The 26,907-nt window shown below is 40.1% G+C and overlaps 1 protein-coding gene across 3 annotated transcripts; it reads left to right on the forward strand.

The window, feature by feature from the left end:
- The first annotated feature begins 15,673 nt into the window (after nt 1-15,673).
- Nucleotides 15,674-26,907, forward strand: LOC136430514 (sodium- and chloride-dependent GABA transporter 1-like). 3 transcript variants are annotated; one of them, XM_066421195.1, is made up of 14 exons: nt 15,677-16,106; nt 18,144-18,278; nt 19,388-19,485; nt 19,983-20,098; nt 20,413-20,545; nt 21,002-21,136; nt 21,809-21,912; nt 22,386-22,510; nt 23,009-23,121; nt 23,496-23,636; nt 24,073-24,172; nt 24,318-24,418; nt 24,987-25,154; nt 25,732-26,907. In XM_066421195.1, the coding sequence occupies exons 1-14, from the start codon at nt 15,875-15,877 to the stop codon at nt 25,906-25,908; spliced, it is 1,878 nt and encodes a 625-aa protein (XP_066277292.1). In that variant the 5' UTR covers nt 15,677-15,874; the 3' UTR covers nt 25,909-26,907. The 3 variants fall into 3 exon arrangements, with proteins under 3 accessions (XP_066277294.1, XP_066277292.1, XP_066277293.1); XM_066421196.1 differs by having other exon boundaries at nt 15,679-15,916; XM_066421197.1 differs by lacking the exon at nt 24,318-24,418 and having other exon boundaries at nt 15,674-16,106; nt 25,732-25,874.

A 26,907-nucleotide genomic window follows, 5' to 3' on the forward strand; every position in this document is an offset into this window, starting at 1 on the left:
AAACACCGTGTCATGTCTCATTAGTCTCAGAGCCCGGCTCCCTATGCTATTCTAGGGTATCGCTTTCAGGGTCTCCTAGTGTTCTGAAAAGATACTATATCCCTTTCCACCGTCTGAGCAGTACCAGTGGCTTAGAAAAAAACGGCGATAAAATCAAATTAGTAAAAGAACCAATCACTAGTTAACATGTTTATTTCATACATTGATTGATTGATTGATTGATAGCCCCGGACCGCAAACGGATACCTTGCACAGCTGACATAGCCCCGGCACGACTAGGGCATTTTGCTCTCCTGACCTATTCTAAATCCCGGTGTACGGCTCCCGTTGGGCTGGCCGGCTTGTTGAACTGGCACGGTGCCCAGAAGAACATTCTTATAACGCTTCCTTTAGAGACCTTCTCCTACACACGAAGGCGAAGGGCGACATAGAGTGCAGAGGGAACAGGAACACACATAACGACGTAATGTCTGGTGATCAAATCCGGCTCGACATCCTTTCTATTAAGTTTAAACAGTTTTTCGGGGCCTATAAGACTAATATGCTATTCCACACCATTGCTCAAATACCAATTCCAATTTCCAGGATATAGGACATAGCTATAGTTCTTGTCATTATCCTATAAAAAACCTAATGTGACTGAGATAGACTGTCGTATATGTGCATTAGAGGAAACTTAATTATAATAGTTGTCCAGTGATTGAACGTGTTATTTCAAAATATGCGTAATCATGAGGCCGTATATATGGCCATGTCACATTTGTCCTACGATAAGTTTGCAACAGCGAATCGGGGTTATTCTTGGGACAGTCGTCAGTATGTGTCGTACGATATTCGTCTGCCTTGCGACAGAAAAGGTTATTGTAATTCCTGTGGACGGTAGTTTCAACCATAGCCTCGCAAAAAAACTATAGGGTTAAAAAAGAATATAACCACGAATGATAGTATGGCGGGGGGGGGGGGGGGGCTTATAATTACACAGTTTCTATAGGCCATGGGAGTTGAAACACTAGTATAGGCACGGATCTTTATATGTTTTTTGGTGTTGATTCCTACAACCTTCTCATCACAATTCCATTTTTTCTTTACGACATATTTTGCAACAGCGCAAACTATACGGCATAAACATATAACGTTACCACATACTCTTGGAACGACATGTGCAGGACCGACCTCTTCTCGCGTCGTTCAAAAACTTACTGTTGCTGCAATATAGGAACAAAACGAGTCTCGTTTTGAATATTGTTGAAAAAACAAGTATGAAAAATATAAAGTTTACTGCTGTATTCATATTCTTACAGTAGGGATACATCTTAAAGTTTTTTTTTTCTGGCAGCTATGCTATAAACTATTTTTTTTAATTATAAGAGAGAGATATTTACATCGCCTGTCATGTTTAGGCTGCTAGGTATGGTTACGGTACAGTATTGACAAATTCCTTAAGTTTTGATATAGAGTTTGGGGTCACCAACTTTTTATATTTGTGACAGCACTTCTACGTCTATACTCTGTGTTACTCGTCCTATTCCAGCTCTTTTATTATCTCCATGAAAAATGGATATAATTTTGGGTGTGTCGGTGTGTGTCTGTCTGTGTGTGTGTGTGTTTGTCTGTGTGTTTCTGTTTCCGGATTTTATAGTCTCATAACTCAAGAACCTCTGGATGGACTACGTCGACATTTGGTATGTGGGTAGGTGTTGGTACGACAAAGGTCAAGGTTGATTTTTGATTATAGGTTAAGCAGTCTACGTGTATATGACCGTGGCTTGCAGTTGCCTTCAAGACATATCCATTGAGCAGGAGTTCTCAATCAGAGGCTGACACATTATAGTCTCAGTACGCGAAGTTTGATCACATTTAGGGAGCATAGCGAATCGACCGGAGGCTAGTGGGTGGACAAGCTTGTTAAAAATGCAGGAACTCATATATCTGTCAGCGCCATGTACATGTGGTCATTGGGCCGCTCAAAGGTGATAACATAGTACATCTATCTTTTCGTACCTGAAACGGTACGTTGGACTTAATACAGCTGCAGGAACCAAGGTGTGAACGTGCTAAGATAAGGTTTTAACACATTGTATCCGACAGCATGTCCCAATTGTCCATTTCTATTAGACGGCTTTCGCAGAGATGGAGACAGTTATAAGACCTTTGAGTCCTTAAAGGTATTTGTCTTGCAGCGAGTTTTCAATAATTCAAATTCGCGTCAGTAAAGCCTGGCCACGTACAGCTCATGATGTATGGCACGGATGCGGACTGCTTGGACTAACTACGTCATAACAAAGTCTCGCGGGAATCACTACGTGTGAAAATGAACGAGATCTTGAAGTGCAAGAGACTTGATGACGTAATCTTCGTCTTGTGACTGACCAAACTGTCGCCTGGAGGCGAACTTTGGTCATATCCTGTTCTTAGTGCTCAAGAAGCTAGACTAGACAGCTGACAGAAGAATCCACCATCTTTCTCAGATTTTAATTAATAAGATTAGGCGTAGGCGACAGATGAAGATAGACAACCACCGCCGAGAAACTAGCACACAGGGGCCCGTGTAATAGGTCGAAAGTAATCTATCATATATGACTCTTACACTTTGACAGGTCCCACCACACCAAGATAATCATTCCCGTAAGAGTGTGTGGGTGTGTTTGTGGGTGATGTATCTATCATCATCCGAAATAAAGATTTCATCCATGTTCAAAAGGTGTAAGAGGGGAAATTGCTGTGATAGTGAAATTGTACTTAAGAAAGTATTGTAAAGATACGAGAGCTGTTCAATTAAGATATCCCTAACCCACTTCCTGTTCTTATATGAGGATGAAATTGTACATGTATGATATGAAATTGCACATGTATGATATATCTCTCAAGATTTTATTTCTGGACTCTTAACAGTTTCTGTTTTACAGCTGCTGGGTGGAGCGATGTGTGAAAGTGGAGCCATGTGAATTCAAAGCGGTCATCAGGTTCCCGAATACACAGTGAGTGCTTTTGTTAGAGGCTTTTGTAGACTAATTTACGTAAAAAAACATGAGTTATTAAGTATTAAAAGACTGAAATCTTAAATCTAAAATCTAAAATCATACGTGTGCCAAATCTCTTTAATTTCCTCTTAGCGTTTTAGCTAGCAGTTTTATATAGCCTAGCCTATGTGTAAAATAGATGCCATCTTCTATATAATAGAGTCTTTCGCCCCTAATTCGCTTTAGTACAGAATCCTTTTAACGTGGAGTATAATCAGTGTAGTAAATGACATTACGCATTACTTTCTCATTTGGGTCTTTATCAAATTTTCATACTAGTATACTGAATGAAGGGGGAGAATTAATGAAATCTTGATTTAGGAGCGACGCCTACGGTTTTAATTGATTTTTGCCAAACGAGCATTCGTTGTGTCTCGATTGTTGTGTTATCTTACAAGGAGTTTGGTGATGGACCACGGGCTTCAGGCTACGGTATTTATGTTGGGTAACCGCCGCGGTACATGTTTTCGCTCAAATGCTCCCGCAGACGGTTTCTCCCGTCGCTCACTCCGGAAACCCCCCCCCCCTCATTAGCGGGGATGGTTTCTCCCTAGGCGGCTGATAGTTACGGGGTGGCTGATAGTTACGGGGTGGCTGCAGAAAGTGTATTATTTAGCCCCCCAAAAAGCCGCTTCAGAGCCTGCAACGGAGGCTAGAGAAACGAAGTCTTTCTTGTTCTACACACGCTGCTGGTTAATTAGACAGCATAGGGTGTACAATATTCAGGTCAGAACCTAGAGTCACACGGTAATGATTGTACGTCATGGGTTAACGCGAGGGCAGGCGAGGGCACGAGGTCCGGCGCGGCTCCTCGGATACGATGCTAAATGCAACACACACACTTATGAAAGATGATAAGACATATAGGGGGCATAGCAGTCCTTCTTTATCAATCGCAATACACAGTATACATGTAACCGTTAGAAACAGCAAATATAGTAATTTCAGCAAATCTTTACTTTTTTCCTAGAAGTTTTGGTTACTGGGTCCGAGGTAATGGTTCTAATGTATCATTTCCCGACGTTTTATTGAATTTATACAAAATGCTGTGTCTATCATATATCAGATACTGACATGTATATATGTATTGACATATATATATATTGACAAGTATTTGGCTTTCCATTTCATTCTTGATTTTCTTCTTACAACATTAAATGCTAGAATTTTCCTTCCCTGTTTTTCCTGCGATTCCATCATTGTCTCCGATATTCCTAGTAACCCACCGGACCCATTAGAATACTTAGTATTAGAGCATTAGCCTCTAAATCGTATCTGTATACTGATATCACGTGGAATATAAACTTCAGACAGCCGCAGCACTACATTACGAGATGGTTGATCCAATAGCTTTAAGTATCAGCTCTTAGTAAAGTCGCGGTCTTTACTACTATGGCCCACTCTGAGAGACATCCACCCCGGTATGATACTCCCAATGGGTTTAACGTTCCAAAGAGGCCGCGGTCAAATCCGCCTACTTTCCAAGGGAAAGTAAGTTTATATAAGAAATACAACTTGGTTAACCAAGCCACGTGGGTAGAAGGCACTATGGTGTTCAACTACAAATATGTCTGAAATACAAAATAACGAAATACAAGAGGACAAAATAGTAGTTATAAGATAGTCCGTTTGAAACATCTTATAGTTCCGATTCCTGATCTTTATTTTCGCACAGTAAAGCATAGTATACTTATAGTAAAGTAATTAAAGGTAAAGTATCGTATAGTATAGGACAGTATAGTAAAGTAAACTAAAGTAAATTATAGCATAGCATTACCATTTCCCTTACATTGTAGTAATGTGGTAAATTCGGTTCATCATTCTACACAGCCCCTACAATAAATTGTTTCTTCTGACGCCATTCTCCGCCCACTTCCCCATGGCACTAGCACTTCAAAGACCACGCAACGGTCATTCATTACGTAGTGTCTGAAGAGTGTTAAGCTTATGTGCACATTTGCACATAGTGAATTCATTGAACGCAGTTTCAGTGTTCTACCGTTTGGATTATTAGTGGTTAAATCAATTAGCAAGATCAAATCACACTTTTTTGTATGCTAGGGGCGGTGCTAATCTCCGTTTCTATAACCCTTGGGCCACACTGTGTCACTTTATTATACAGGGGACTAATCCACTGGTACTGGTGTGTGTCAGTTAAACTGTCATATTCGTCCGTCAATAATTTCAACAGGTTGGAGAATGACTGAATTCCCTGATTTCCGTGATGAAGATGTCAGACAGTCATCGAAACGTTGGCTCATGTGAATATTTGGTTGTGAATAAACGAACTTTAATTTGCTATTCTGTCAATGATTCTTTCTGATGAGTATGTTTCATTGACTATGAGTGCAGCTTGCGGGGAAATCAGTACGTATCATGATTTGGCAAAAATCTATGGTATGACCCCACCGGGATTAGAACCTGCGACTCCCCGAATGCAAGGCGAACACTCTTGCACTAGGATAAAATTGCGTGGTAGACTTTGCGCAATACCTTCTATGCGTAAGGGTTCAGACCACTAATTTTTATCTAGATCTCTTCAAAGTATTCCTGATAGTTTAATATGACAGGTGTAAAACACTTCCTATCTAACTGTTATCATAGTTTAGTCTAACAGGTGTAAAACACTTCCTTTCTAACTGTTATTATAGTTTAGTCTGACAGGTGTAAAACATTTCCTATCTAACTGTTATAATAGTTTAGTCTGACAGGTGTAAAACACTTCCTATCTAACTGTTATAATAGTTTAGTCTGACAGGTGTAAAACACTTCCTATCTAACTGTTATAATAGTTTAGTCTGACAGGTGTAAAACACTTCCTATCTAACTGTTATAATAGTTTAGTCTGACAGGTGTAAAACACTTCCTATCTAACTCTGTCTGATAAGTGTAAAACAGAACCTATCTATTAAACAGAAAATCCTAGATGAACATAATCATGGTTCTATATAAGACATCAACATCAAGTAGCAATAGGATGACTGCCTGGTTGATCAAGTGCTGTGTTAATGATAAACCACGGTTAATCCGATAGGGAATTTCGTGGGGGAAAACAGATGACTTGTTGTTGAGACCAGCTTAGGTCGAGTCAGGACAAGGTTGATTAGAAAGTGCGTGTATCAAGATATATATCTTTTTGTAATTGAAAGCGGCATGATAATGCTTATCTAATTAGGTGTTTTCGAAGCCGTTTTGATTAGGGATGCAATCATTTAGAAAATCAATTCGACGATGCCATTCAAAATGTGAAGAGGGAGTTGAATGTAAGATTTACCGATTTCGTAGCTGTGTGTATTTGAATTCAACTTGAAATGCTCGTTTTCAGATTGCAATATAGTCCTATACTTTCTTGTGGCCAGTTATTTGGACAATTTTCTCTTTAAACTATCATAGCACCCTTTTTGATGGAGTAGACTTTCTATCCTTTCCGCTGGATGGAGATCGTTGTGTAACAAAAATGACATTTGTATAACCCATTTCTTTATGAATTGAAAAAATATCCATGATGTAACCGTATGATTTAGAAGGCAACAAAACACATAGAATTTACAAAATACTGTTCTTTATCAATACAATTCGCTCTAACTAATGTTGAGGTGTTCTGGTCACTCAGCGCTCACCGGAAGATGGGGGGGGGGGGCACCTGCTAACAATCATTGGCGGAGGTTTCTAGGAAAGGTCTACAACTCACGTTTTCATGCCTACGGATTCTACGGAAAGCCCCACAAGTAGTGCGGCTCTTTTCATGTTAGGCAATGAACTACCGGTGCTCTGTTTGTGCTATCTTTTAGTCATAGCATCAAATCTCTCTAAATGTTGTAGGATTTAAGTGTTCCGTTTGAATCTTTGATAGCAGGATGTTGCTTTATTCCTCCTTTAGTACCGGTAATTACTTGTATTACTGCTATCCTGACAACTTTCGATATATTGTGGCTGACATTTGGAATCATGTTCACAGCCTCGCAAAAAAGCACGATTATGTTAACTTTCATGATTTTCAGAAATATTTTTGTGATATATTGCAAGTTTTATAAATATTTTGCTATAATTGTAAAATATTTGATGATTCCAGTGCCATGTTTTATGAAGTTATGATTTCAAATCTGTCTTTTCACGTACGGATAGCGAAGGTGAACCCATGCACATTCGTGTGAGGGAGCCTGTTAGTCATGCTCTTCAAACACTATAGCTGATGACGCATACTGAAAGGCCAGGAGTGCTAAGACTTTAAGAACTCTAAGATATCATCTTGACCATGACCGAAGAGAGGCGAAAGCTGGGACGACTTTGAGCCAAGCATACATTTGACCTCTTTCGTCGTAAAAAAAAAAAGATGAAATCGTCATGTTCTAGTGTCTACTGCAGTCATTAGTATTCTAGCACATCATTGCATGACCCGACGCGAGTTGACTCTTTGTCCCTGACGTTATCCCATTACGACCACACAAAGGTCCTAACGGACTCATTTTCCGCATCATCAATCGACCGGCAACGGTTGGTAAGGAATAAGGATAAAAGGCGAAGGGATCGAACGCGTGTCTTGCCTTGTGTACATCTCTGTCTAAGCTACCTGTATAGTAAATAACATGAAAATCTGTCGCTCCTCTCTTCAGTTATTCTCCTTCAAAGATTTTGACAAATACGCCATTGCAGTTCCAGTGACACATACCAGGGGGCCCAAAATCGACCGCAAACACACTAACCTTGCATGATTTGCACTTCAGTGTGTACATCTCTATCCACCCTACCTGCGTACCAAATAACATGAAAATCTGTTGTTCCTTTCTTCAGTTGTTCTCCTTTAGAACATTTTTACAAACAGGCCATTGCAGTTCCAGTGACACATACCAGGGGTTGTTTTCGGTTGTTTTCGGTATTTAGCGATTCTGTTGCTTTCGGTTGTTTTCGGTTGTTTTCGGTTGTTTTCGGTTGTTTTCGGTATTTAGTGATTTTGTTGTTTTCGGTTGGGTCTCACTAAATACCGAAAACAACCGAAAACAACCGAAAACAACCGAAAACAACAAAATCGACCTTGACCTTTCTCCTCCCAGCCCATACCCACATACCAACTGTCATTACAATCCATCTACACGTTCTACAGTTATGCTGACTTTAAGCATCCGGCGACACACATGCAAAATTCAGTTTCATTTGCATGATTTGCACTTCAGTGTGTACATCTCTGTCTAACCTACCTGTGTACCAAATAACATGACAATCTGTCGATCCTTTCTTCAGTTATTCTCCTTAGGAGATTTTTACAAATACGCCATTGTAGTTCCAATGACACATACCAGGGGGATTGACCTTCCTCCTCCTAACACCTACCCACATACCAAATATCATTACAATCCATGTACATGTTCTACAGTTATGCTGACTTTAAGCATCCGGTGACACAAACATACACACAAACACCAAGCGCACGCAAAACAGTATCTCCATGAAAAAGCCTTTTTTCATGGATATAACAAGAGTTTGGAGACAATGACCTCAGTTTGAGACCCCCGGTTTGATTGGAACTTGTTGAGCACCAGCTATTATAGTGCATATGATAAGGCTAGGGCTATGGCATTAAGAAACACCTTATGAGATCTTAAATGTCTTGTTTCTTTCTTGTGACAGTACCTTAATGTTGTAAAACAAACGTCTGAGTACAGTCAGTCCGATTACCTTGATGTCCTCATCCGACCTTGGAATGAAATGTACTTATCTTCTCTGTCAGATCTTCTGTGATCATTTTGATACTGACTCAGTGAGGATCTTTTCCCAGCGTCACTGAAGGCACCGTTCATCTGTGTTTTGAGTGGATACAAATCCCATGTTTTGGCTACCGTAGCCAAAACGCTACTTAAGGCTCAAGTTTCTAAACTACCTACGACCCATTTTCAAAGTAGAACTATCACAATCTTAAATGACACCCACTGCCACGAAAACCATCTTGTACACGTATTCTAAGAAACACCGACTCATATCTTGATTTTGGCGACGCCTCAGGGGGGAGCCAATTTTTTTACTATATTGTGTGCAGATTGCAAGAATTCTAGGAATTGTACAGGAATGTGAAAGTCCATGGGACGATAACTCAAGAATGGCTTGATGTATTGTCTTCATATTTTGTAGGTGGGTAGGTCTGTGGGAGACCTTGAAATGATTGGATTTTGGGCCCACTAGCGACTTTCTATGGTACTGCAGGGGAACTTTCACTTTCCAAATCTCGTCTTCTGACCATGCTATAGTCATGATTTTTAAGTGGTGGATAGCTCTTTGTTAGGAAAATATGTCCTGTAGATTAGGACCCCCCAGCGGCTATTTTTGGAACTGCAGGAGCTGATTTTGACTCAAACTTTGAAAGAGAATAACGCAAGAAGGGGATGACGGATCATCATAATTTTTGGTGTCTGGATAGCTTAAGTGATGATTTACATAATCATATGCCAATTACGCAAATCAATACCTGATTTGCATAATTAATGAGGACAGTTGATAAATCAGCTGCATTCTATTATAGGACTCTCAAACACATGATATATGTAACCGAGAAAGAGATAAATATCGATAGATATCAATTATGCAAATTGATACTTAATTTGCATAATTAACGACAAAATACTATAAATCCATAGTGGTAAATGATGGGGATTTCATTTTTGCACCATTTGGAAGTTTAGTAAATGTGGCCACTAAGACACAAATCTTGCATAGAGGGCCTCATTTACATAATTTATGAGGAAATGGTACGATATCTTTTTTTTGGGAAACAAGATTTTCATACATTGGAGAACTTTTGGTAGAGAAGGTGATCGACTGATATGATTTATGCCTATGCGAGGTCCTTATTTGCATGTGGGCTAAAAACGAAAACGTTCACAGAGGCCACCGTCGCCATGGCAACATCTTTTTATGTTGCCAATCTTGTTAAACATGTTTGCCTTCTGAGTTTAACAATTTAAATTACATGTTTTTTCGCTTTATATTTCTTGCACAGATAAAAAGTTCTTCACAAGTTAAAGAATTGATCAAATCAGATTTGCACGGTCAACGGTCTCTTTTCAAATTTTCAGTAAGCAGTATTTGTACAAGAATAACATACATATGTATATGTCACGAATGACGTCATAAGTCCAGGTAAAATGTGGTGTAGTGACTAGTAATCCGCGTCCTATCCGTTCATTATTAGTTAGGATTGTAGTGTGCGTAACCCATAGTGACCCTGCCTCTGGACCAACAGCTTGGGAGTTCCAATCCCGTCTGTGTTGCTCAACAAATATGCACGCTACTGGAAAGGGTTGCAGTACTAGTGCTTAGGACAGAGTCCACTGTTCATTGTGCCTGTCGGAAAGAGGTAGGGGAATTTCCCGATACAATGAACTGTATATACTGCACATAGTGTCTATCTTCTCTGTCACGATCAGTAGAAGATTAGCTCTTCAGTGAGCTAAACTAGTTTTCATTGCTTGATATATAGGGGATCGAACCAACTCGAAGTACATGATTGCAAGTCACAAACCATCCTCCGATATCGATTTGTTTACTCGATTTCTATTTTACATGCCCAACTTGCTCTTGACGATATGGCCCGCCTTCATGCGAACATACATTGTATAACAAAAGGTAACTGTCATCCGTTGATCCAACACAAAATGTTCAATAGGCCTAATATGCCTCATTACCTTAGTGCGTCATGTCGCCTACCTTACGGAATCTATAAGCTATATATCAAACTCTTTGACAGTTTCCCCTGACAAAATACATAGTTCTTTTGTTACTGAACATCTAGTTTAAGATACTTACAATTCATTGAGTGTTTGTTGTTCCTTTTTAGTGAGTGTGCTTTTCTGAAGGGCGCCGGTATAATTACGGAACAACTGAGAACTTCATTGTATCATTTCGTGAATGAGGTCATGGGAAAGTTAAGTGAAGAGGCGAGGGTGTATTTGCGCTCTTACGTAAAAAACGAAGCCGTTCATTCTTATTTAAGAGCATTAGCTTTCGAAAACACACAGTTACCAAAGCCATATGACGTCAGAAACATGATATGTTGGTGTAATACATGTATTTGGGCGGTCACCTTGGTGATGCTGGGCTGAAATCTAAAACAGAACTTATGACTTCCCTTTAGACGTCATCATTGTTCGTTGAATGGCTTTTGAAATCACACTGAGTTTAAAATAGTCCTGATATGTGTCCGGCAAGCAGATACGCGCATATACACCTGTGTAAATATATCGGGTTTCAAGTATACTTGGTTTTGTTTACTGACGATTATATCATTACACATGGGAAAAGTGGCTACGGCAAAGACAGGCGGAAATAGAGACTTATTGTGTCAAAACAAAATGCAAATATTTACAAAGAAATGCCTGGTGTCATCTCTATAATCGAACCGTCATACGATAGATAGCCGATAGAAAATCGAGAACGTTCCCAGAACAGCCGTGGATTTGTCGTACAACACTAAGCCGTCTTGCGACGGAACACTTTGTCGTAAATCTTTGTCGACCATTACTTCTCAGTAATAGCCTAGCTGAAACTCCTACTAAGAAGTAATCGTGTAACAAACACTTGATTAGATACATCTATCTAAGTTCTATGTACTTCATGTATGGACGTGATGTGACCTATATAACGGACAATGTGTATCGTATAGGAACTAAAAGACGCCATGAAAGGTCTCTAGACGAAGGACCTTTCAACACTTCATGACTTGAGACGAAATATTACAGACTTACTTTGTAAAGTAGATTAAATGTCGGTTGTGTTACGATATTGTAGACAATAAAAACACGTTACTATCTTTTGATATAAAATCCCATTTTCTTCTCCTAAGGTTGTAAAGGTGATCTTTTAAATTCCATTTCTTCCAAGTCTAATCTATAAGTAAGGAAATACGTCTCGCCGAGGGGCAGGACATTGCACCCCACTACAAGAAGAGGTCATGTTGTCTTTCAAGCATTGATAGTGTAGGTGCAACTACATGGCGTCAGTCGACTGTGGCGTTTTGTGTTAATGGCATTCTTTCCACGTTTTTGTAAACAAGCTAAGGAAATACGTCTCGACCAGGGCAAAGCAACACTAAACTATTAGAAGAGGTTATTTGCAGGTGGAACTATCTGGCGTCACTAGTGTTATATAGACTCAAGCTTTGTCAGAGCGAGGTTTTGGTGTACGTCATTGAGCGTCACCTAACCTCTGGGAACGTCTCATAGTGTCTGCTACCATGAAGAGGCTCATTGTGACTGGTGGTTGTTTGTTTCTGGCGTCGTGACCGGCTTTTAAATAAATCAGATTTCTCTCACTAATTCTGTTGAATGGAGAAACCACCAGACATGTTTTCGTTAACTCACTTTACAAGCACATGCTAACGTTACCTTTAGCTGTCAGTCATACATACGAAGAGACATTTAGAGAAACCGATAGACAGAACACGTGAAAATATCTATCGTATCAGGTGCTTAAGCAGTGCTTGAACAATGTGTACAGGTTGGCTCGAGTGGTAGTGATTCAACTCAAGGATATTTAACACAGGTAAACAGAATTTTGTTCGCTTGAACTATGCGAGCATGCAGGTTCAAATAGATGAGACCAACAACTGACGAAGATCTGAAGAGCTTCTTGGGGGGGGGGGATACGGAAGGTCTTGTATGGGGTCACTACGACTAGACCCCCCCCCCCCCCCCGAAAGTTGCTGAGGGAAAGTATATTCAATCCCAAAACCTTCCGAGGAAATGTGATTTTGTATCCATATACGTCCCAATCAAAGGCATTTGCTCTTTAAATGTTCAAACAGCAACAGTTGTAGATGGATCAACTTAAAGTTTTAAAATCTTTTAGTGCACAGAAAATGCGCACTCATCACGCTGTAGCACACACACACACACACACACACACACACACACACACACACACACACACACTCCTTTCATCTAAGGCGACGCTAATGGATTCCACTTTGTGGCTACAGTGTACTGAGTTAAACTCTAAAGATTCTTTACACGATAAGGATAAGCCACCGTCCTACTTTCATAAACCATGCAGTAATTCAGTGGTACAGAACTAGGCCATCTCGGGAGCAAGACATCACTAAGACGCTCAACTTAATCCTCCTAAAAAGAGCGAGGATTAGGATAATGCCCCACGGTCTCCCGATACAAGACCCACTTCACGGCGTACGGATCTGGAGTAGTTGATGTAGATCCAATTCTGGCGTTAAGAAGATAAATATTTATGATAAAAGAAAGGGAGGACCTCTTCATCTTTAAACAAACCGCCGCCACTATAGCTATGAGACCACGAAAAGGTTAAAACTAAGGAGGTAGAATTACTGGTATTACAACTGTTTGTAGTTTTTGAAAATGAGGTCGTGGCTTTTTTGTGAAGATTATGTCTTTGAGGTTTGGTAAAATACAATTAGTCTTTGTACTCATTCTTGTACAAGTGAACAATATGTATAAGTGGCGCCTGGTTAACCAACAATAAAGGAGATAGCAACCTGTTACAAGGGGGCGTTGTAAGTTGTGATCAGATTCTCTAGAAAGTCAATAAACTAGATAGTCCACAAAACACTAGGTGGTTCTAGTATGTCATGTAATTTTCTATCTACCGTGACTAAAACTATCATCAAACTTAAAGCAAACGGACGGTTTATACAATAGCACATTGATATACATCTCGATAGTTAAGGAATTACGCATTCTATGTGACGGTACCTTTAACACGCCTAATAAAGCATGGGATAATGAAACGCCATGTTTATGAGCCGCATCATCTTATCTGTAATCTGCTTTCCAATGATAATCTAGCACTTAACTGTTAACGGTCTCTGTCTTCAAACGATAAGGCATTTTGTATTTCTCATTGTCAAGTACAGAACGTTTCACCGTGAGGAATTGTGCTTTATTTGTGATGATTAAATTCATATGGAAGCTATTCGCATGATATGCTAAACGCATTGTAAAAGTGCACGATTGTGTGTGGTGGGGGGAGTTGAATGTTAGCTTCGGTCGTCTCCCTCACTGAGTGTCCCACAGTCTGAGACAGAGACGGAGGGGACACTGGGATTGGCGTAGAGGACCTGGGGACAGCTATGGGTGATCCACTTCTGTTTGACCTCGGTAGGGCCACGCGGACTTCTGTATACATGCCCCGCCCCCTCGCCCCCAGAAGTTGGCAGAACGACGGATGAATCTGGCCTCTATAGCAGACTCTGTCGCTGGTCTGGAAGTACAGATACAATAAAAAAACAGCATGCATAATGAGTCAAGAAATAGGCCCCTACTAGCCACCCGATCGAAACCTCTGCTTGGAGATGATACGATCATACCACTATCTCATGAGGTTGCGGAAAACCCCAAGATCGAGAAAGAAAGGTAATTCATTTGACAATTGTCGGACTCTTTCCTGCCATAGCCACTCATTAAATGCCCAGATTTCACCCAAAAAATCCCACCAAGAACGATTTTTCAATGGTTTAAAGCCTTGTTTATTTATCTGACTACGGGGTCTATGCGCAGGCACTAACTGTTGCGCCCCTCCCTGTAATCACTGGGATACTGCAAAAATTAAAGTAATCGCTAAACGTCCCCACAGTGATGCCATTGCCACCTGAGCACCTAGTTAGGGAATCATGGTAAAGTTGCATAGCAGCGCAATGTATTTTGGCAACATGGATTTTAACTGTTTTAAAATGATCATAGACTGACGTTCGCAGCGCATGGTATTTTGACAATAGAGATTTCACTAGTATTAGATAGAGAAAGTTTGTTGCAAATTTATACCCGTTAAGGCTAATTGCAAGTACATGTACTGCACATGTGACACGGAGTGGACGCACAAACAATAATAACAATATAACATATGACTACTCTAGTCTTAGCTACTGACACTATAGCTAAGTTCTAACTTTAACATTAAAAGGACCATAGATTGACAGCCTTTGTCGTGCTCTTGCGTATTTGGAAGGTAACTAAATGTGTAAAGTCGGCTAGAGTGCAAAGTAGTCTGTGCCATTATGACTTCTCAATCGAGTATTGAGACACGATAAAGCAATATAACGTTAGATATTTACAAAACTCATTAGATATTTCACGGCGGTATTATGTCTACGAACGTTTTTTTTTCAATTATATTTTTCCTTCCGTGTTTGAGATACACAAAACGAAAAATGTTGTTTTTACGGAAGATTTTGAAATTGATGTGAAATAGGTGATCCATAATCTTCTCTGGCCAAGCTGATATTCTGAATAAAGATCTTTTTGTAAGACCCGCCAACAACGCTGCCTCTATGATGCAAGGTGAATAACAAACAATCGATCAGGGGTGGCCTCCGGTCCTGTCTCCGGTCCTGTTCTGTCCTGTCCTGTTTAAGCAGGCGGTGCCCTTTGTGACCCTTTGTTGTTGACATCGTCCGCCCGAGAGAGTTCAACACTTGAGGGCACGGCCTTGTTCGTTGAATGGACTGTCCTATCACTCGTGGAAATACAATTTTATTCAACTTTATTGTCAACATTCAACATCATTTCATTCTTTAAGGTATGCGTTAAATAGTATTCCTCATGATGATAGATCCTCAAGATCTAAAATCGTAACGGTTATACATCAAATGGTGAATGCTTACAGGAATATCATAAATATTTAAGAAATGGTCTCGTCCGACGAAGGTCAACTGAGGTCATGATGATCACACACCACCGACAGTGTCCTACCAAGGAGGTTATCCTATTTTAACCTCCTTGGTCCTACAGTTTCCGGTGTGTGGACACAGAGATGATCTCAAACGAACGTACGCTGAAAAATACCCGGTATTATCATACAAAATAGTACAACAAATACAAAGAACTAGGTGCATCCCCACCATGCTGAGCTCAGTGTGGACCCAGCCCGGCCGGGAGACCAGGGTAAGAGACCCGATGCTCGACAAGGAAGAAGACGAGCCCGAACACCGCGGGCCAGTACACGACATGGAGCCGGGGGAACCCAGGGACCAGTGGGGTCGTAAGGCCGAGTTTCTCCTGGCCATGGTCGGCTATGCTGTCGGACTGGGAAACGTCTGGAGGTTCCCTTACCTCTGCTACAAAAGCGGTGGCGGTATGAAGTTGTACAAACCGCCAAACGGATATTATTTTAGTCCATTGGCATGACAAACTGATGAATAGTCAGAAGTTTTGGAGTTTCCAGTTGTGCAAGATAACTTAATTATGAAATCTGTCAACAGAACAATTTTGTTAACAAGGCCGACTTTATATACTCAGGGCTTAGTAACGGTCAGAATAGTTTTGTTTACGAGGCCGTGCCTAGGGCTAGGTACTATCTAAAACTGGTCCGACCACTCTGGTGATCAATTCTTGTGTTGAGTTTTGCCCATAATTATCTCCATGAAAAATGGAGATATAGTTTTGGGTGTGTCTGTCTGTCTGTTTGTTTGTTTGTCTGTCTGTTTGTCTGTCTGTTTGTGTTTCCGCACCATTCCAGTCAGCATAACTCAAGAGCCTCTTGATGGATTACAATGATATTTGGTATGTGGGCAGGTGTTGTGAAGCCGAAATTCAAGGTAGATTTTGGGCCCCCTGGTATGTGACCTTGGTACTGCAGCAGAAATTCCATTTTTGTATCTTTTGACCTGGACGTGCTGTGGTCTTGATTTTTGGGTGACAGATAGCTTGTGATGTAATAAAAACATGGTGTAGGTTTGGGCCCCCTAGCAGCTTCCTCTGGAACTGCAGGGGCGTTTTTGTGAAAATCTTCTTAGGAGAATAACTGAACAAAGGGACAACGGATTTCCATGATATTTAGTATGCAGGTAGCTTAGATAGAGATATACACAATGAAGTGCAAATTATGCTAATTAGGACTTAATTTGCATAGCTAATGAGGAAAATCTATATTTGCAGTGTTTTCCATTATAAGACTCAAATACATGTAACGTATGTAGTCTATGGAAAGTGGATCATCAACAGATACCAATTATGCAAATAAATTCCTAATTTGCATAATCAATGCAAAACACCATATCTCATCTAAATTGGTAAATTATAGGACTGTCAATATGATACTTAGTATGCAGGTACATGTAGCTTAGACAGAGATATACATAATGAAGTGCAAATTATGCTAATTGTGACTTAATTTGCATAGCTAATGAGGAAATTCTATATTTGCAGTGTTTTCCATTATCAGACTCAAATACATGTAACATATGTAGTTTATGGAAAGTAGAGCATCAACAGATATCAATTATGCAAATAAATTCCTAATTTGCATAATTAATGCAAAGACACCATAATTCATCTAATTGGAAAATTATAGGACTGTCAATATTGCAACAAGATGCCTAGATTTGAAATATAATAGTCGACAACACATCTTAGGACACAAATTGAATGAGAGAACACAGTGTAACAACTAACAATTCTTTTATTCATCATGAAGACAGCAATAATTTGAATAAATCAGTTGAACTTGAACAGCAGCTGTTGTCCAGTCCTGTTACTTTCCATATCCCATTGAATTTGCAGGCCTGCAGAAACATAGTATGTTAAAAAGGCAAAATTAGTTGCTTCTTAACTCTTCGCATGCATTACTACATATCTACCTACTGCTTTAGAAATCCTAATGAATAATAGCAATTATTCAAGAGCCAAATATGGACCAACTCACTCGCCGCTAGCGCTACTAGTCTCTCGTACAGTTGCGCAAACGTCAGCTCCCTGACCGACATCGAGAGCGTACCAATCAACAACAATGGTGCCGCCCTTTTTCACTTTTATGCTCACATATTTAGCGACCGAACCCACATGCTCTGAGGAATTATGTATTTCGTGTGACGAGTTTTACGTTAATCTTACGATTTGCGGCACTGTCGTAACCCTTTGGTCAAAGTTACAGGAAGCTGAATTTCTTGTTTTTTTCTTCTGGGAACAGACCAAAATCAATGCGCGCGCGGACGTCATCCATAAAAATTACTTGGTGCAGCCTTATTAAGTATTAGGGAGATAACCAACCGACAGGCTGGCATTGCCTTTCCTAGGTTAACTAGCTAACACATGTACAGAACACTCTAGACTAAAGGCAGCAAAATTCAAACAGAAAATTTGACATGTGCAACTTAATGTGTGTGTTTTTTAGGTGCCTTTCTCATCCCTTACTTTATCATGCTGTTCCTGTGTGGTATTCCCCTCCTGTACATGGAGCTGGCAGTGGGACAGTACACACAGCAGGGGCCTGTGGGGGCGCTGGGCAAGATTTGCCCTCTTCTCAAAGGTATGATACCACGGATACTTTTTTGCAGGTTTTGCAAAATTTCCCTGTGAGCCACAGCAGGATAAGCTTGATAAGGTAAAGATTAATTGTGGTATAATAAAGTCCAAGATAGTGAATATTCAAGCACTGGCACAGGTGACAACATAATTGCTATACAGCATGTGCCTTCTGTGAATTTGATATATGACTTTTGACTTTCTTTTTCAGGTTCTTTGGTGCGGTTTGTGTGGTTTCTTTTATCAACATCAATAGACATATGTACAAAGGTTTTATGATCTAGATCTGCACTCACCCAATATGTCCTTTGGTTCTGTCAGTTCTCATCCCCAAACTTACCCTGATCAAAAATCTGTTGAACAGGTAGAATCTTACTATTATAAATGTATTCAACCTTGTTCCTGCTTGACTTTATTATTTGATGCTTTACAAGTTTAGCTTGCAGACAGTGGAGTCTTTATTAATAGAGCAGTACACTGCAGAATGATGATTAGTGTCATCAACCAGCAACAAGGTACAAAATAACTTATCACAATATAGCCAGTAATATACTCCTGGTCAGCATATACCCAGGTACATGCTGGCCAGGGGTGATTATTCAGTGGCCGCTACACTGGGTACCTTGATACGATGGTACCCCAAGTTAACTACTGTATGCTGTCTACTTGTTATCCTTTGGAAGGGGGGGGGGGGCGCTTTTACTGTTATTACTATTATTAGCAATAAAGAATTAGGCCATGTAGCATTTCCCTCATATTTTGTATTTTTAAATCATAATAAGTAGATAGCTTGCCGTTCAAAAATTTTGACAGTGTCAGAATTAAAAAAGAAAATGTTTGGACTTTGATTCAAGGCTATAAATAGATTAATTCAGCACCATGATGTCAGAAGCTTCAAGTGTGAGGAGTCACAAGAGGACAAGAAAATCCTACATGGCACTTTTTTGTTGAGATTTTCAACCTTAGTTTCCAGAATTGTACGCAGATGATGTTTCAGATTGTTTTGACTCTGGCAGGGATTAAAACTGAAGTCTTCAACTGTGACTATCGGTCCATGCATAATGATTACAGTGTTTCCGACTGTGGCTGTTGGTAACCGTTGATCTTTCGCAGGAGCTGGATTGGCCACAGTGGTGATCACATTTCTCTTCGCCACCTACTATAATGTCATCATCACCTGGGCTCTGTACTACCTCTTCAACTCATTCCAGGTGGGTGAAAGGAACTAAAAGAAATAACTGTTGTCATTTTTGTTTGTTTGTGAAAGATTCATGTCATGTCAAGTCACATTTATTATAAGTATGGGTACCATGTAATTTTCTTGTGTAAATATTAATTTCTATGTAAACATTTTATGGATCAATTGGTGCTAAAGCTTCATGTGACCACTAGTTTCCTGGCCTGTATGTGATCGCCTGCTGATTTTTCAAGCAATTTGAACTTTGAATTAAGTTTGCATCCTGACTGTCATGATTATGTTGGCCATTATGACACCTCCATAGCTAAAAAGTGTGATCTTGAATTGAGGAAATGCAGAATATTGGAAAAAATTCAATTTGAAATACAATGTGTCAGTCTGATTTGAAATTTTGTTTTTTCTAAGACACTAACTGCATTGTGCATTTGATGTAAGGCAATATATAGCAGAAACTAAGTTGACATATATTAAGTTCTTGTGTTGAAATGAGATTTGTGGTTGTTTCCACAGGAGCCACTGCCGTGGGCAAGGTGTGATAACCCCTGGAACACTGGAAACTGCACGACTGGTCTGAACCGCTCCCTTCTCCACAACGACAGCACTTCGCCTAGCAACGAGTTCTTCTAGTATAGACGGTTTTATTTTCATTTTCAAAACTTTGCTTTTCTTGCAAATCATCGCAGATTATGGAACCAGGTTGAGTGTTGTCAGAAGCTTTCTAATTAAGGCCCTAGCATATTTGATGACAACTGTTAAGTTAGATATGATTTGGAATGGCTTAGGTGTGACAAGTCGCTCAGTGTGATATGATTAGCCGTCACAATGTGCCTGCAAACATGATGTGCTATGCTGAATGGTAGTTATACCAGCTAATTCAGATTAAAGAAATAAAAACTGAAGAGAAAAAAATTCTCAACACGATGTTTTTTTGTGTTTCCAGCCACAATGTCCTGAAGATCAGCAGTGGGATTGATGAGTTTGGAGCCCCTCAGTGGGATCTGTCCCTCACCCTGCTGCTGGCTTGGATCATTGTCTACCTGTGCATCTTCAAAGGTGTAAAATCAACAGGAAAGGTATGAAAACAGTTGTGTGACACTGTTTTTACACATTATCTTAATCCTTTAACATCCGTTTTAGACAGTTGATGATACAAAACTATAAGGATGTGTTACACAAACTAAGCTTGCACTAATACACAATCATAGCTTGCACTGATTGAGTCCCCTTTCCCGAGACCTTGTAGCTGTTCACTTCTCGGGCAGGCTACTGATTCTTAGAATGAGTCTAAATACCAATAAAAGCTCAGAATTCTTTCTCACTTTGAATATCTGTCCAATTTGTCCAATTGGAGCTTGACTGATTCTGTCACCATGGAAACCAGTCATAACAGCCTCCAAGGCTGATAACAACAGGTGTCTCAATTTCAGTTCCAGTCCAATACATGTATCACTAGACCAATATTATCATCAAAATGATATTCATAACTCGGGCATGATTTTATGAAATCCATGTCTTACCTCCACTCACAGGTGGTATATTTCACTGCGACGTTCCCGTATATCGTGTTGATTGCCCTCCTGATACGCGGTGTGACGTTGGACGGAGCAGTTGATGGAATCATGTTCTTCCTCAAGCCCAAATGGTACCTCTTGGGTACTGCTGAGGTCAGTCAAGACTTAAACATGCAGTTTTGTCAACTTTGATACATCTGCCGGGTACCTTAAGACCGCCAAACATTCAAAGTTGTCTGCGTACTAAATGCTGCATTCAGTAATCCCTGAGGTATGCACAATTCATGTATCACATGGAATAGTCTTAGCAATTATAATGCGGTAGAAGTCTAAAATTTCCTCATCAATTATGCAAATAACATCCTACTTTGCATAAATGTCATCTAAATGTCAATCAGCACTTGAGCTACCATACCAAAAATCATGACGATCCATCAAATCCTTCTTGACTTATCCTCTTTCAAAGATGTTAACAAAAATGCCCTGGCAGTTCCAGAACAACTACCTGGGGGCTCAGACCTTAGCCACTTCATCATAACATCAAAAGCTATCTGCCACCAGAAAATCGAAACCGGAGGTTCCACTGCAGTACAGTCAAAAGCCTCGAGGGCACCCAAAATCTAACCATTTCCGGTTTTTATTAAAACCTTCCAACACCAAACATAGAATCAATCCATCTGGCAGCTGGTCTTGAGTCATCTTGGTGACCAACAGACAGACAGACACACAGACATAAAAACACCGCCCAACGTATAAGCTTCTTGACAATTTAGGTAACAAAGCTGATTTTTTAAATTTGTATGATACTTCTTTTTATCTGTGTAGGTGTGGATCAATGCTGCTGCTCAGAACTTTGGTTCTATCGGCATCGCCTTCGGAGGTTGTATCACCTTATCCAGCTACAACAAGTTCGACAGCAACGTCTTCAAGTGAGAGATTATATACTGTCATTCATTACAGGAGTGAAGTAGAAGAAAATAGAAATTATACGGTTTCAGGATAGTATCAGACTAATAGTGTTATGATGTTGAGAGCAAAGTCTTGATATCATATTGAATAGCTGTTTTGTTTAGGACAATCAGTAACTGTCATTTATGATGTGGCGTCGATGGCCCAGTGTTAAGGGTTGTGGACAGGGGATCGACATGTTTCAGGCTCAATTCCAGTTTGCATCAGTCCTGACGTTGTGTCCTTGGGAAAGGTAGACTCTCCACACTCCACTCTGGTGTAAATGGGTACCTGACTTTGGTTGGGGAGGTACTACTCAGTCACTCACTCTAAGAAATCAGGCATGTAAACACTCCCTCCAGCCCAATACTGCCCCTATGGCCTTTACATTTCTATGAAACTACATTTCACAACTTCTTTTCTACTCAATTACTTAAATGACTTTGACCCACAGGGACACGTTGATGATCGCGTGCATCAACTCGGCAACAAGTCTCTTGGCGGGATTCGCCATCTTCTCCATCATGGGCTACATGGCGTTCTTACAGGGCACTTCTGTTGAGGAGGTAGCTACTCAAGGTATAACACACATCAGCTACATTATCCTTCCTATGCCATGTATGGCATATTGGGCAGTGCCCACCTCATTTCTTAGCCTTTGGGGCCACGCAGTTGTGCAAGCATGACTTGAAGATAATTATTTATTGATAAGTCCACTGGTAGTACTTTTTTTAAAGTGCTGATCAGAGAGGCTGTATGTACTACTTACTTTATTAGGACTTGTTCAGGGAATCAAAGTACTGATTTACTGCATGTAAAGTGAGGCCACTGCTGTTGTGTTTCACTCAGATACTATTCAAGATATGATCATTTAGGAAAAATGTGAATTTAGGAAACTTTTTTATCAATAACTGTAAATGCAGACTTGTTTCAGCCGCATTTAGCTTGATACAACAGAGAAACTTTTTTCCCTTCCAACCATGAAATTTAGTCCCTGCAAAGTTAAATTAATTTACAGTGATGTTAACCTTATACAGTACAAATGTAACTGAATGTTTCCACTGATGTAAACTGTAGGTCCAGGACTGGCGTTTGTGGTGTACCCCCAGGCCATAGCCACGATGCCTGTGTCTCCTCTCTGGGCCATTCTCTTCTTCATCATGCTCCTTCTCCTGGGAATCGACTCTCAGGTATCTAGAGTAATGACCTGTTGCTCACAGTAGTACATGTAGCAGTGCCTCCTACTGATTGGTTTGGGAATTACAGTGTATTGTAAACAGGTCACTTGTGATAACCAGTGTTTCTGGCAACATTTTCAAAGCATGAAATCATTTTTGATAAACAAAATTCAAGCCATGTATTTGCTGGTACTTTTCAACATTACCTGACTTGCATATGCTACTGAAATCAAAGTGACATTGACATGTATGCCCTTATCATAGCTTTGTGGCTTCATAGTAACTGAAGCACGCAAAAATTTTTAATACACTGTACAAATATCTTGGGTTCTCTCAGTAGAAATATTACTGCTAAATTCTAAATAACACACTTATAAAATCTCCAGTTTTGTACAGTAGAGGTGATCATCACGACCTTGTACGACCACTTCCACCCACTGATCAGGAAGTACCTGAAGAGGAAGGAGGTGTTGGTCCTCCTCGTGTGCTGTGTGTCCTACCTGCTGGGGCTCCCCAACATCACACAGGTCAGACTATTGAAAAATGTACTTTTTTTTAAAGATGTGTTCATGTTCCCAAGGTGCAAGTGGTATTAGCAACCCTGCTGCTTTTCAATATGGATCAAATTCTGTGGATCCAGAGGGATGAGGTTCAGTGCTTGCTCAGAACGGCTTACCGGTTTTTGTAATTACGGGTTGCATGATGACCCTCTTGTCGGATGGTGACGTAAAGCCAGCGGCCAAGTGTAGGGCGGAGATTTAGATGTTAGCTGGTCTCAAACCTCTGTGCATAAAAGAACCAAACACTGGTGACCCAGGGTACTTGGCTGAAAACGTGAGCTGTAGCGAAGCTGCGTTTGTACCAGTCTATAGCAACACTGAAAATGCAACAGGCTTAATCTCAGTTGAGGATGTCCGTTTTTTGTCATGTTACTAAGACGTTTATTGTGTCTTCTATATATAGGGAGGGATGTACTTCTTCCAGCTGATTGACTTCTACGCTTCTGCCATCTCTCTCATGATCATTGCGTTTTTCGAAGTTGTTGCAATCTCATGGATTTACGGTAAGGTATCACAAAGCATAAAAATTGAAAATTCCTTGACTTTTTTCCTTTTCCATATTATATAAAAATAATAAAAAAGGAAATTTCCTTCTTTAGTCTTCTTAATTTCAAAGAAGCTGAACGATTATGAGGTCATTTTTGACAGGTGCCAACAGGCTTGCCCGGAATATTGAAGAGATGACAGGAAACAAACCGTGGCTGTACTTTATCGTGTGCTGGTACGGACTGTCTCCGATACTCATTGGAGTAAGTAAAACTATGTAAAGAAAATTCAAACTCTACAACTAGATAAAATTTGGAGATTTGATTCTGGACATTTCGAGTGACATCCATCACTCTTCTTCAGCGTCACTAAAATGAGCTGGCAAAACAAATACAATGCTACTTATTCTTAACTGGGAAAACCTGTTTGAGTAAGACTTTAAGTGTTCTGACACATTACATTTTAATTGTTGCATTAGTCTTCCTTTAAAATTGTACATTTTATGTTTCATAATCGTTTATTTACCTTTTTCATCATCATCATCATCATCATCGGTCGACCCCCGGGTTACCTTTTTAGATGTGTGATTTTGTGACTTGTCTTATAGATTTGATTGTGTGGATTTTTCTATGAGTCTTACTTTCATGATTGGTAAGTGTTAAAAATGCTGGCATACATGTATCTCCTCCAATGTACACAATGCCATGCAATACTCTGTGCTGCTGCTATTTTTGTGTATGTAACTGGGAAGGTACCGGTAACAAAGCTATATAGGTATGGTGGTGAAGTCTGCCGTCTCTACTTGTCTTCATTTACCTCTTTTTTTTCAAGGGGATCATGATCTTTGGGTTCATTCAGTACACCCCTGTAAGGTATGGGGACTACTACTACCCAGGCTGGGGGCAGGGTATTGGCTGGGTGATTGCGTCGCTTTCAATCATCTGTCTACCAATCGGAGCCGTCCATGCATTGATGAAGGAGAGAGGAGGCTTTGTAGAGGTAGAAATGGAAGAAGTGTGACAGATACCAGTTAAATATATGTGTATAGTGTAAAGTACAATTCTAAGTACAAATGTATTACTTTATGTGAGTTTTTATTGTATTCTGAAACATCAACTGACATAATTCCACCGGGTACCATGAGACCACTACATTCAAGATAGTGTTTTGAGGCCTTCTCATCTGTGTGCATATCTCCAGGATTTTCTTATTACTGATGCTACATTTAATTTATTAGATCTCTTTAGATTCACCATTTTTATTATTGGCTGTCTGAGGGTACTAAGTGAAATTATGATAATTCACTATGCATTGATAGAAAACACAATGTATTGATAGATAATGGTATTTTTTCCTGTCTTTCTACATGTAGAAACTATAATGAATACAAATTCATTTGTTGAAGACAGTTAAAAGCTTGTTTTTGCGTAAAACGCTGTTCCAATTGAATGAAGAAGATATATCCTGAAATGTTAAACATTGTAGTCTTTTTTACTGTGTCAAAGCTAGTCAGTATTAGATAATCTAAAAAGTGGTCATTGACAGAAATATCTTGCTTTCTTGGTTTTTCCTTCAGCGCTTCAGGGCTACCCTTAAATCTAAGATCCCTGACCGGGGGTCTCTCGCCTTCGAACCAGAAGAATTTGGCTCGTATAAGACGGATCCGACTGTACTACCATCGTATGATGACATCTCACGCCATGAAGGTTTGCACGCCCCACCCCTGTCCCCGATGCAAGAAAGTGCCCTTTGATTTCTTTGCTGGGATGTGTCTCAGTGGCTAAGTTATAATGTAACATCTACATGTAGTAGCATGCGTAGTCCAGTGGTTAGCGATCTTGCCTCTGGAACTACAAGCCCCGGGTTCGATCCAGGCTGTGTTGCTCACCCGACATGCACGCTACCGGAAAAGATCGCAATCCTTAGGGCGGGACGTTAAGCCGTGGTCCACTGTTCATTGTGCTATTCGAAAAGAGCTAGGGCAATTTCCCCGGTACAATGAACCTGTAAATACTGTACATAGCATCTGTCTTCTTCTCTGTCACGACCAGTGGAAGATTAGCTCTTCAGTGAGCTAAAACTGGATCGAGATTACTTTCCTTTTAACATCAAAGTCGACTTGACACGCCTAACATCCTAAAGTCCGAGCTTGGTTTAAAGCTACTGTAATAAAAATGCACTTGAGTTCCCATGGTTTTAATTTTTCCAAGTAGAATGACCTAAACCAGCATTGATATGATTACACATTCAGGAGATGTACATTTTACTTTCACTAAGTTGCACTTAGAGCTTTTTTTTTTGACGATCTCGCTCAATGCAAGGCCGTAAGAGGCCACTTCTTGGCATTGCACTAATTGAACTAATGTGGCATAGGTGAGAGACAGCGGTGTGTGTTTGTTTTGAAGATTTGTAGGTTGTATTTGGGGGGAAAGCAGTGGGCTGGGAGGGAATTCCAGAGTTTTTCAGTTCGTGGAAAAAAGCTGTTACTGTAGAATGACTTAGAGGCTGGTAGTTGTACAGCATAGTGGTGTGAGTCAGAGGAGAACCTCGTAGTACGCTGAAAAATTCTCTGTGGTGGGACAAGTAGTGAAAGTTCATCGGAACACTGGCCGTGGAAGTATTTATAAAATAAAGACAGGGAGACAATGTTTTAATGCTATGTGTTAATTTGACTTTCAAATTTCATGTCAATACTGTTTTGCAAGTCTACGTTCTTGTAATAAAAGTGAATGACATTTTTTATTTATTCTAA

The sequence above is a fragment of the Branchiostoma lanceolatum genome, chromosome 3, assembly GCF_035083965.1.
Source record: "Branchiostoma lanceolatum isolate klBraLanc5 chromosome 3, klBraLanc5.hap2, whole genome shotgun sequence".
Classification (NCBI taxonomy): Eukaryota; Metazoa; Chordata; class Leptocardii; order Amphioxiformes; family Branchiostomatidae; genus Branchiostoma; species Branchiostoma lanceolatum.

Bases quoted from the DNA above. Each gene is read 5' to 3' on its own strand.
- LOC136430514 (XM_066421195.1), top strand. From the start codon at position 15,875: ATGCTGAGCTCAGTGTGGACCCAGCCCGGCCGGGAGACCAGGGTAAGA. The intron at 24,173-24,317 runs GTAAGGTATCAC...CATTTTTGACAG, and splicing joins TGCAATCTCATGGATTTACG to GTGCCAACAGGCTTGCCCGG. The intron at 24,419-24,986 runs GTAAGTAAAACT...TTTTTTTTCAAG, and splicing joins TGTCTCCGATACTCATTGGA to GGGATCATGATCTTTGGGTT.